The 11,926-nt window shown below is 39.4% G+C and overlaps 1 protein-coding gene across 1 annotated transcript in view; it reads left to right on the top strand.

Annotated features, from left to right (window-relative positions):
- Positions 1-1,313: 1,313 nt before the first annotated feature.
- Positions 1,314-11,926, top strand: part of pds5b (PDS5 cohesin associated factor B) — a 30,022-nt gene continuing 19,409 nt past the window's right edge. Inside the window, exons 1-4 of the mRNA XM_044222144.1 lie at positions 1,314-1,464; positions 7,522-7,649; positions 8,176-8,379; positions 8,905-8,991. Coding sequence (XP_044078079.1) covers positions 7,542-7,649; positions 8,176-8,379; positions 8,905-8,991 — 399 coding nt within the window. The 5' untranslated portion in view covers positions 1,314-1,464; positions 7,522-7,541. The remainder of the gene's footprint in view (positions 1,465-7,521; positions 7,650-8,175; positions 8,380-8,904; positions 8,992-11,926) is intronic.

The following is an 11,926-nucleotide window of genomic DNA, read 5'->3' as shown; positions in this document are numbered from 1 at the left end:
AATCGGGGAAATCAACAATTAGCTCCGTAAAATGAAGTGTAACCAAAGTAAATGCACCCAAAATGTAAAAGAGGAACAGATGTTCTTGCATGGAAAAGTGCCATATAAATAAATAGGTTAGCAGGGCAAGGAAAGGGAAAAAATGATCATGGTATCCTGAAATGTATCTGAGAAAAGGCTGCATGAATAGAGGCACTGATTTGATAAAATGCCCTTTAATAGGCAGAGACACCTTTAAAATATGAATAGCACCATTTGGAAGCAACTAAGTGGATTGTAAATATAATTTACGCGGAAGATACATGAATGTCACCCTAATGAGAACATTGTGACCCTGTCTCATTTATGAGATCATTTTCGCACCAAAAAAAGAAAAAAGAAAGAAACCCTCATTTGAAACACAGTCTGTTGGTGCGTTCAAGTGCTGTCGGAATACTGGGGTTTCAATTTTAGATCGAAGGAACAGAACCTAACAAGGATGTAAAGCCAGCTGTCAAAATGGCACTTTGTGATGCAAGGTGTGCTTGTTTGGCATTCTCTGTAAACACTGTTATGTTCCTATTTCAGTGTCTGTTTAACATGTAGGCTATAGTCTAACTGTTGCACATTTTTACATGAGTAATTGACACATTAATTAAAGCATTTTGCTTTGTCCTTATTTTGCACCACAACCATGCTGAATTTACTTAATACAAGCGAACTAATATTTTATTAGGCTATTTTTTAATTTCATATAATTTCGTTCTAATTCCCTATTTATTGATATTTATTCATACTTCTATTACTGCTGTGCAATATCCTCCGTCTTATTATAACCGTAATAAGCTACACTTAACTTGACAGTTCATGCACTATTACTTTATACCGTATAATCATCAACAACCGGTAAACCCACTTTGTACTTCACACATATTTTAATTTTATACTTATACCCACTTGGTACTTAATTTATTTTCTGACCTGTATTATAATGTATTATATTTTTTGCTTAGTACTTCTATTCCTGTGTGCACTGACGTGACAGTGAGCTGCTGTAACAAAAGAGCTTCCCCTCGGGATCAATAAAGTATTTCTGATCTGATCTGATTTCATATTTCGTATCAGTCACACATATGATCCACATTCTGAACAACATTGAGCAAACAAAGCCCGCTTTACATGCTATGAATCAATAAAACTGTCTAATAGGGCTACACAATAGCTACTGCTCACTAAGTAAAATGTGTTTTTGGATATTCAGTCATTTAAAACAAAAAGAATTTGTAATAATTTGAAAGGATAATACGAGCATCACTTAAAGGGCCCAGCAGACCTACATGGATTTGCTCTATAGGTGGCGCTACGCACTCATTGATGGTTTGTACTCATGGGCACCGAATCTATACATATTGGCGCCATTTTGGAGCTAGGAGGGGGAAGAGAGCTGCAGAGGAGGACACGATTGATCACAATTCACCGTAACAGGTAAGAAAATGCACAAATAAGCGAATCCTTTTGATTGAAACGTAGCAATATTTACAGGTGCTGCTGCCAAAAATGAAGTATAACTCAGAATGTGACCGCGGAGTAGCCAGGTTTCCAGCGCTATAATAGGGGGAGCGCAGCCCGCCTTGCTCGCCTGTGTTCTCGGCAGCCGTGTCCGATTCACAGCGCTGGTTGACCTGGTCCTGCGGCGCAAAATGGTTAGCTAGTGAAATATTAGCCCATTTGCTATGTTCAATATCCCAGCACGAGCAAACAATGACTGAACTTGGTTGTTTGACTGCAGTCGGGGTATCGATAACGGTAGTTAGCCGGGGTGTTTTGTTCAGTGCAACGCTACTATCTGTCCGCCCTCTGTCACTGAGATTGCTGCTGCTAACGTTAGCTCGGTTACGCTAGCCAGTGTAGCCGCTAGCGAGATGTGCACACCAGCTAGCTAGCGGCAGCTAACTAGATTAGCCACGGTCAGCAACAAGGCAGTCTAGCTGTACCATAGTCCCTGGCCTTGTCATGCTGTTGTACCATAACAAGAAGCACCTTTATTTATAAAATGTGTTCCTCTATCTACTTACTAACGTTAACTATCATTAACTTAATAATTCAACCTATCGCTGATAGTAATCCGGTGTCTGTTAACGGTGCAATGCAAAATTATTTTCGTTGTGAGTGATTTATTAGGAGCTACTTGTACAAGGCGCATTGCTTTTTGTCGTGTAAATGGATTATTTAGTGGTTGATCGGCTGCATAATTGATACATTTACCAGATATCAGATGAATAGCTTTGTTTTTCTGATGAGGACTGATTGAAAGCAGCACACCTGGTCTCGTGCACACTTATTAATATAACGTTGGCAAACAACAAAAGGATTTGAGCGAAGCAGTAGCGGTTTGTAGAAACATCAAAGACAGGAGGAGTTATTCATCAAATTGTACACTGCATGTTATTTGTAAACTACTGAGTGAGGACAGTCCCCTCCAGGGTGCTGCAGTGCATTTGTTTTGACAGCTATCAGCCTGTGATTATTGAATCGTGTCACCATCAACACTGCGGATTGGCTGAAATATCTCATTAAATGGCCATGTAATAAGGATTTTGGTTATTAGAATTTTTTCTTCATTGGAATATGTTACCAAATAACACTTTTAAAATCATTACTGTTCAAGATAACCTTCCTAAGAAGCCAAGTTGGAATTTAATGTATTGATTTAAGAGAGCATTGCCAAATAAGATGATTGTGTTTCAGCTTTTACACAGATTTTATTGCTTATTATCTTTTTAAAATGGCTTTGTGCAAAACCACATGGACTATTGTTCCATCAGAAACCATGGTGTAGCACAGTTAGTTTTTGGTTTAGATCATTTGTCCCCCCCCCCCTTCTAGATCTAATACAAGCTGCAGACCTACAACTTTATTTTTCCCATCTAAAAGGAAAACTGAGTAAAATTGTGTTTGGTCAAATTCTTGCTGTACAAAGCCACAATGGTAGTCTTTTAGTTTTGGTCTCTGTGATGGTTTGCTTGTGTTGAGTGGATACAGAGTAGGAGATATGTCTGCACTGCTTGGTGACCTTAGACATGTGATTCAGCAGTGTTTTCTGTTTGTAGACACAGCTTCCCTTGCAGTGTGGCTTCTTTGGAGTTTTACTCCAACCTCGTCTCATTCTCATAACCTTTGGACTAAGTTCAATGCCTCCTTCTCTGCTTTGCTGTTGTGTCTGGCCGGACTTCACTGGTTCAGATTTGATGGAGACATGCTCTGTTCAGAAAATGTCTGTTTGATTTAATTTCATTAGGAAAACCAAGCCAGTTTCCCTCACTTGGTTTTTGTGTGAGTGCCCATATGGAGGTCGTTGAGTTCACCCTTACAACCAACTGGTGTCTGGTCCTCCCTCTGTTTGCTGACAGTCCCTCTCTTCCCTGTGATCACCCACAGGGTTAAAACAAAGGATGCCTATGTCAAGGTTCAGATTAGGTTTGGAGAACTGCTCTGAGGCTTCATATTTCTGCTGGCAGCTGTGTTAAAGGGCTGAAGTGGGGAGAGCAGAAGCAATGGGCAGATAGAAAACCTTGGTGGGGGGCTAAATGTGTTTTACTCTGATAAACCAGCAATGAGCTGAAAGTAGCTCATGTTTAAGAGGTTTAATGTAGGGTAAAGCTTGCCCCATGTGTGATTATTTACTGCCGCTTCCTTTTCAAAGTGAAATATTCCCTGGTGGATGGTACCCAGACAGACCCCCCAGCTCGAGAAATACTCTACTCTGATTGGCTGCTAGAGCGCTCTGTGTGTCAGTGTGGTAGTCAGAGAGAGAGAGAGAGGAAGAGAGACTCAAATTTGGCAGCAGCTGTGGTTTGGAAAAGAAGGTCAGAATCCAGCGATTTGGCAGCATGCCAGTGTCCAGTGTGTGAGTTTGGCCCTGCTTGTGTGTGTGTTTTATAAAAGCTCAAGTACAGCTGCAGAAAATTGTTTGGCTATTCAAAACTCTAAATCAAACCCAGCAAGCCCTTTTGTCAGATGGTGGACCTACTGAGCCACACTGCTTCATAATAAATTCTCCTTAAGTGATAAAAGCAACCTAAATTGTGAAAAGTCACAAACAAGACATTACTTACAGAAGAAAAGTTATGTCCATTCATTTAATGCTTTTGGTAACAGTACATATATATGTAGTGATTTTTCTTTTTTTTTTTAAACAGTAGTAAACACTTGTTATGCTGAGTCCCCTGGGAGAGGTGGTTGTTGTGGAATGAGATACTGAAGCAGGACAGGAGCAGCCACAAATGCTGGTTTATACCATATTTCAGACAACTTTGGTACTTTACCAGTGAAAGCAGGTTGTATGGCAGACAAAGTGAAAATGTAGCTACATTTACCGTGCAGCAAGTGCTGCCTTTGCACAGTAGTTCTGAACTCCTGGCAGAAATCTGAGAAAGGACTATGGATCATCAGACTACCCAATATCTGTGTTTTTGTTTGTCTTAACTTTCCACCCATCTGTCATTCAGGATATGTCATACACCACTTATCGGTTTTGACCATACCTGGAGAAGTCATGCGTTCCACTACTGCTTTTTGGCTTTCTATAAAACTACACAAATTGCCCTTTTTACAGCATTATACTACAGGTATATCACAGGGCTCAAAATCAGATGACATGTTTGTTACTGATTTGAAAACGAAGATTGATGCCGGTCGCGGAGGAGGGCATGTCTGTCGTTTACTTGTTTGAAATATAGTTGATTGCACAGGTTTGTATAAACAAAGTGCAGAGATTTTTTTTATTCAAATACTGAGCGTGACAGTGTTGCGGAAGGACAATAAAAACTTAACATGAAGTAAAGCGATGTAAGGCTGCAACTACTTTATTTATTTTCAATATTGATTAATCTGCCGGTTATTTTCTTGTTTAATTGTTTTGTCTATGAAATGTAAGAAAATAGAGAGAAATGCTTGTTATAATTTCTCACAGCCCAAGGTGACATCTTCAGATGTTTTGTTTTGTGTGACCAACAGTCCAAAGATATTTAGTTTAGTATCATGGACGACAAAGAAAAGCATCAAATCTTCACATTTGAGAATCTGGAGCCAGCTAATGTTTGACATTTTTGCTTAAAAATGACTAAAATATGGTTATTATCAAAATAGTTGCTGGTTAACTTGTCGATCAACAAATAGATTAATCAACTAATTGTTACTGCTTTAAAGCTAGGTGTATCTCTATAGATTTTTTTGACAGGGCAGCACGGGGGACTTTTTAGTTTTTCTTTTCTATTTGAACTAATGCCTCCAAATCAAAATTTTAACAAATGGTGCTATAAATTCACAACTGAAGCCGTGTAACTGTCACATAGTCTGAAAGAACATTTAGCTTTTTTTTCCCACAACATATGTTTTAAGAGAAGAAACTGGAACTGGAAGTTAGGACAGTTAGGGGTTATACGCTCACTTGTGGTGGTTTTTGCCTTTTTCGAAAAAGAGTTAATACGCGTAATGGGAGATGGAAACACTTTTGCCAAATAAGTTCAGAGGCAGCGAACATTTAACTCACATGGCTGATAAGCTGTTTCCGTTCCGAGAGGATAAGAAGAAGCTGTTTCCGCTGTCAACGTCTTACAATTACAAATCCCTGAAGACCTCTCTCCATTTTCCCTCGTAGATGGCCATGGCGACTGGTTTTGTTTGTACTTGGTGTTTGAGGTTTATTAGCGTTCTTCAAACAACTGGTTTCGTTTCCTGTTTGCAACCTTTACTTCTTCTACTCTTGTTTATTACAGCCATGCGTAACATAGTCTATACCGCCAACTTCTGCAGGATGACGAAACTACCCTTGTTGTTTTGTTTATTCGCTCCAATCCAGTTGATGGAAACCTGCCTAATTCACATTTTCTTTTTTTCCTCTTTTTTTATCGCATCATTTCAAAAGTTTGCATCAAATTTGCTTGACAATTAATGGAAACATGATTTATGAAATGTGATATTTGCCCATCAGTTTCCCATAGCCAACATGCTTGTTTTGTCCAACCAACAGACCAAAACCCAACAACATTCAAATTACTGTCATATATGACAACAAAGGCAGCAAATTGTCACTTGAAGTGTCCTTGGGCAAGACCCTGAACCCCAAATTGCTCCCAATGGTCAGGCCAGTGCCTGCATGGTACCTCACTGCTTGTGTGTGTGTGTGTGTGTGTGTGTGTGTGTGAGAGAGAGAGAGAGAGAGAGAGAATGGGAGGCAAATTGTAAAAAGCTTTGGATAAAAGCAGCACATAAATTGAGAAGTCTTCCTATGCTGATGGTCTTGCTGAATTATAAAACCACAGTGCATTTGTGGCCGTAGAGTGCCGTTATAGAGTGGTTTCTTTTCACTCTCAAACAATCTTTGGTGAAGTACAGACTTGGGCTTGCAATGAGCACATTAACCAGACAACAGACGAAAGTTTCATTTTAGCTTCATGAAATAAATGTTAATTATCTTCAGCTGATATTAGGGTTGGGTGATGTATTGAATTAATTTGGTTCATTTGAAGTTGTGTTTTTGCTCCTATGTGTAAAATGTCTACATCGTGAAAATTCAGTTATTACAACATGCATAAAAAGGTTATCAGTCAAACGAAAGGCAGCTGATAGCTGGCTACATAATGAGCAGTCCTGTAAACTGTGACATTAATAGTTGAGGAAACTCGCATGAGACCGAGACATGAGGCTGTGACTGAGGCGGTATGTCTGAGGCAGTCTTTGAGATTGTAGTCTGTAGCAAAACATCAGCCACCATTCTCTTATACTCAAAACTCCTGGTAAGAACCGTCGACTTCTAGCCTTGTTGCTGTAACTGATGCATTTCTGTATTAATTGCTTTGGCCTAGATATATTATGAACCCTCACTATAAAGTATCGAATCATTAATTTTATTTGAAACATTACAGACCCTTTGTCTGACAAAGGGGGATATAGGAGGAAAATGAAGTCATACTCCTGGGTGGACACATTTCTGCCTTTTTTTTAATATCTTTAATGGACAAAAAGCAGTGGCAAGGTGAGACGGGTCAGTTTAGTAGCCATTGCTAAAGAGCTGTGTAAAGTTCAGCATGACTGATATGGCCATGAGCAGTGCACCAACATTGAAAGTCAAAGCACAGTTTGCGTCATGTGAATGCCCCAAACATGAATTGGGTGTAATCCTTGACAGGCTAGTGGCCGCTGTAAAGAAATGTGGAACACAATGGTAGCAGCAGCTCGCAGTGAAAAGTCAGCCTTCTCTCGGAATGTAGCAATTTCATCATTCATTCAGCTTGTAGAAAGCTATTACTGTGCTGTGAATACCTCGCTGAATATTTCAGAGCTCTCTATTGCAGACTTCTTTCAAAGCTTTGAAGTATAAAAAAAGATTTGCCTTAGGTTCCAAATAGTTAACAATGTGCTTTTTCTCGCTGGTTTTGGTTGAGGTTCTTCAATTCTTCAAGGTTTTAGGTTTTTAGTCCCCTCTTCCTGTGTTCTTGCTCTCCTCTAATTTATTGAAAACGTTATTGTCTCTTTCCTCAGGCAGTGAAGAGCTAAAGAGGATGGCTCACTCTAAAGCTCGAGTCACAGACGGGAAGGTGACCTACCCCCCGGGGGTCAAGGAGATCTCTGACAAAATCTCCAAAGAGGAAATGGTCCGCAGACTCAAGGTCAGTGTCTTTCTCCCCTTCTGCTGCAGCCGTGTCTCCTCTGTTTACTTTGTGGTTGCACAGATTGTCAGGCTTCTCAGTATAATATTATCACATTACTGAAAGCATAATGTCATAATTTTTTCTTTTAAAACAGACAAGATGTTTTTAAGTATTAGCAGTGGTAATTAGTAGTAATTTTTTTTAAGTTTAATTTTAAGATTTTAAAATTGAGACTTTTTTTGTATTATGATTCATATTGCTCTTAACCATGTGTGATTTGCTGGAATGAATTATTACTGATGCATTATTGGAAGATTTATTTATTCAAAGTTTGATTTTTGACTTTGCATGGTGTAACTGAACAAACTGAATGCTATGGACTTAAAACCTCATAATCTTGGATTGATGGCACACTTGAGTTAGTGGTATTTTTTTTTTTTTTTTTTTTTTTTTTTTTTTTTTTTTACACCTAGCTTTTTAGTCAACCCAGCCACTAACCTCCGGCACCCTCTCTCCCCACTCAATATCCCCCACCCTTTTTCAGATGGTTGTGAAGACCTTCATGGACATGGACCAGGACTCTGAGGAAGAGAAGGAGCTGTACCTGAACCTGGCCCTCCACCTGGCCTCAGACTTCTTCCTCAAACACCCAGACAAGGATGTGCGTCTGCTGGTGGCCTGCTGTCTTGCAGACATATTCAGGATTTACGCCCCAGAGGCGCCTTACACCTCCCCAGATAAACTCAAGGTACAGTGATAACGATTTTGCGCGGGCATATAAATCAAAATACTGCAAAATTACATCACTCTACTCCACCAAAGTTACTCACTGTTTTAATTACATAACCTTCTTGCATCCTTTCTGGAGTATTCACATAACACTGACTGACAAATTGATTTGTATTTTCACTTGCCAACTTTTTTGGAAGCTGGCCTGAAATTTGTGCAGCAGTTGGCTAGAGACTTGACACAACTCGCACCTTACAGAGCGTCTAAACACGAGCTGTTTATTAGACAGGAATATATCAGCATTCAGTAACAAGTCTCATGTACATGATTCCTTCTTTTGGTGTGTTTTTAAACTTTTAAGGTTCAGTGTTTGTGTGGGAGCGTGGGTATCTCTTGCTAATCATTCTGAACATTTTGACTGAAAACATTTCTAGGTTTGTTGTGTTGTGGCTGTTTTTAATAGCTGTATTTTTAACTTTATTGTGCTGCCCCAATCACATCTAAAGTTTGCTAATGACTACATCTGTTTCTTTCTTGTCTCCAGGACATTTTCATGTTTATCACAAGACAGCTCAAAGGACTGGAGGACACTAAAAGCGCTCAGTTCAACAGATACTTCTACCTGCTTGAGGTGTGTTACCGTGTGTACGGATCAGTGGTATGGTTGGGGTTTAATCACATTTTATCGAATTCGAATCCAGTATTGACTCTCCTTATTGAGTTTAAATCCTTTAGAATCCGTCATCGAATCTAATCTGTTTTGGCTTTCAACAGTTATAGTTGTATATGACTAAAACTCAATGATCTCTCTTAATTACCTTTTGTTGGCTGAGAAGGAAGACATTTTTTATGGTGGTAGCCTAATTAATGCTCACAACCTGTAGCTACAAAGTGAAAATGAAACGAGTAGCAGAATATTCTAAGTGTTGATTTAATGTATTTGACACATTGATGTAACAGGTGTAGCCTACTTATTTTGTGCACTGTACTTTTGAAAAGTTTAATTTTAGCCATTATAGATTTAGCGGTAATTAGCGATAGCTAATACAATCTGCCGTGAGTGATATTTGCCATTGTACCTGGTGAAAGCGACTGTTAGAGCTGGCTAAAATGTGAAGCCTACTACCCAAATGTTTTCTACATTGCTCATTGCTAATAAAAAGTAGAGAGAGAGAGAGAGAGAGAGAGAGAGAGAGAGAGAGAGAGAGAGAGAGAGATCTAGAGAGAGAGAGAGATCTAGAGAGAGAGAGAGATCTAGAGAGAGAGAGAGATAGAGAGAGAGAGAGAGATCTAGAGAGAGATCTAGAGAGAGAGAGAGATCTAGAGAGAGATCTAGAGAGAGAGAGAGATCTAGAGAGAGAGAGAGATCTAGAGAGAGAGAGATCGAGAGAGAGAGAGAGAGAGAGAGAGATCGATAAGAGATTTGTTAGCATTGGACCTCAACAAATCTGTGTTTTTTGCCAACTGGGAACTGGCTGTTGGAGCCCAACCGTAATCAGTTACTACAGTTATATGCACAGAGAGAGTTCACATCCCTAACTAGAGTGGTGTTTTCAGTGAAGTAGGCATCTTGTGTCCAGCAGTTCAACTTTTGAAATTAACAATATTTGCAACTTCATAGATTAAAAGTAATGGAGGAGTAAATGTAATTTTTAAAAAATTCTATGAGGAATTGAACTTAATTGTGAAAAAATCATATTAGACACAAAATATTATTCCAAGCAGAGTAATTTTATGTCTTTAAACCATGTCTGTAGGGGATCTTTAACCATGAGGTGAAGCAAAGCCTGAAATGTTAAGGATAAGTTTCCATGGTAACTTAGGCCAGACTTAAACTTCCTTTTGTGAAGCTTCATTTATGAAACAGAATTTCGTGAAAAGTAAGCCTGGCTTTAACTGGTAATCTTTATTTACAAAAAGAAACCCTCGGGATGAAGCCACCTGGTCATGTAATTGTATCACATTAAATAAAGTATGTTGAATGCGAGAGTAGAGACATAGAAGAGGAAGCAGTGGTGACAGAATGATATGCACTCTCCCCTGCTGTGAAACAGAAGTGTATAGGAGACATGTTTATCTATATCTGCAGCAATCTGGTAGTTTTGTTTTTCATCTCCTTTAGGCTGCAGGAGACTCTCCGTCTGAACTCCTTTTAAACACTAAGTCAAAATAGATCATTTTAGTCTAATTTTTAAGAATATGTTACTCTGATGTTCTTAATTTAATGTTTTGGCTTGCTTTTGAGTCTTCTTGCTTCTGTGTTTAATGTTGCTTTTGTTTGCACCAAGATAATTTCCTGATGAAATTAAAGGACAAGTTCAGTCTAACTGGAAGTAAATATCTCTGGTTTCCAACTTGATTTTTATTAAGATTGTGATTAAATTACTGCCAATGGGAAGCAATTGTGAGATGGAGGTAATCTAACTTCAGAATCAGAAATACTTTATTGATTCCCGAGGGGAAACTCTTTGTTACAGCTGCTCATTATCACGTCACACAGGAGAAGAAGTACTAATAGAATAGAAATAGACATAATAATAAGTCTGCAAGCAAATCGAAATATGATACACTATAATACACCTAATCAAAATAAGTGGGTATGAAGTATAAAGCTAAGTAAGTGTACAGTACAATGTAATAATATAAGTAATAGTAGTGCAATCATGAGTACAGTCAAGTTGAGTGTAGCAGATTTAACCAGCTTATTAGGCGGTGAATATTGCACAGCAGTAATATAGTTTAATAAATATCATCAAACATGGAATAATTAAACTGAGAACAGAGTATATTGCACAGGAGTAAGAGAATATTGCACAATATTTCAGGTATTGCAGTAATGTTAATGATCCAGTGTCCAGTTGAGTAATATCAGCGCCAATTTCCCTGACACTCAGAGGGAGGAGTTAAAGAGTTTGAAGGCCACAGGCAGGAATGACTTCCTGTGGCGCTCTGTGGTGCATTTTGGGGGATGAATCTTCCGCTGAAGGTACTCCTTTGTTTAGCTAGCATGTCATGGAGTGGGTGGGAGACACTGTCCAAGATGGCATGTAGTTTGGCCAGCATCCTCCTCTCTGACACGACTGACAGAGAGTCCAGCTCCACCCCCACAATGTCACTGGCCTTACGGATCAGTTTATTGAGCCTGTTGGCGTCCGCTACCCTCAACCTGCTGCCCCAGCATACAGGATAGCACTGGCCACCAAAGACTCATAAAACATCCTCAGCATTGTCCGGCAGATGTTGAAGGACCTCAGCCTCCTCAGAAAATAGAGGTGACTCTGGTCCTTATAGAGGGCTTGAGTGCTCTTAGCCCAGTCCAGTTTATTGTCCATATGTAGTCCAAGGTACTTGTAGTCCTCAACAATGTCCACACTGACCCCCTGGATGGAAACCAGGGTCACTGGTGCCTTTACCCTACGTAAGTCTACAACCAGCTCCTTTTGACTTTGTCGCATTGAGCTGCAGATGGTTCTGCTCACACCATGAGACAAAGTTACCCACAACAGCCCTGTACTCAGTCTCATCACCACCGCTGACACATCCCAACACAGCAGAGTCATCAGAAA

This window comes from Siniperca chuatsi, linkage group LG14 (genome assembly GCF_020085105.1).
Source record: "Siniperca chuatsi isolate FFG_IHB_CAS linkage group LG14, ASM2008510v1, whole genome shotgun sequence".
Taxonomy (NCBI): Eukaryota; Metazoa; Chordata; class Actinopteri; order Centrarchiformes; family Sinipercidae; genus Siniperca; species Siniperca chuatsi.
This window is presented reverse-complemented; position numbering and strand designations above follow the sequence as displayed.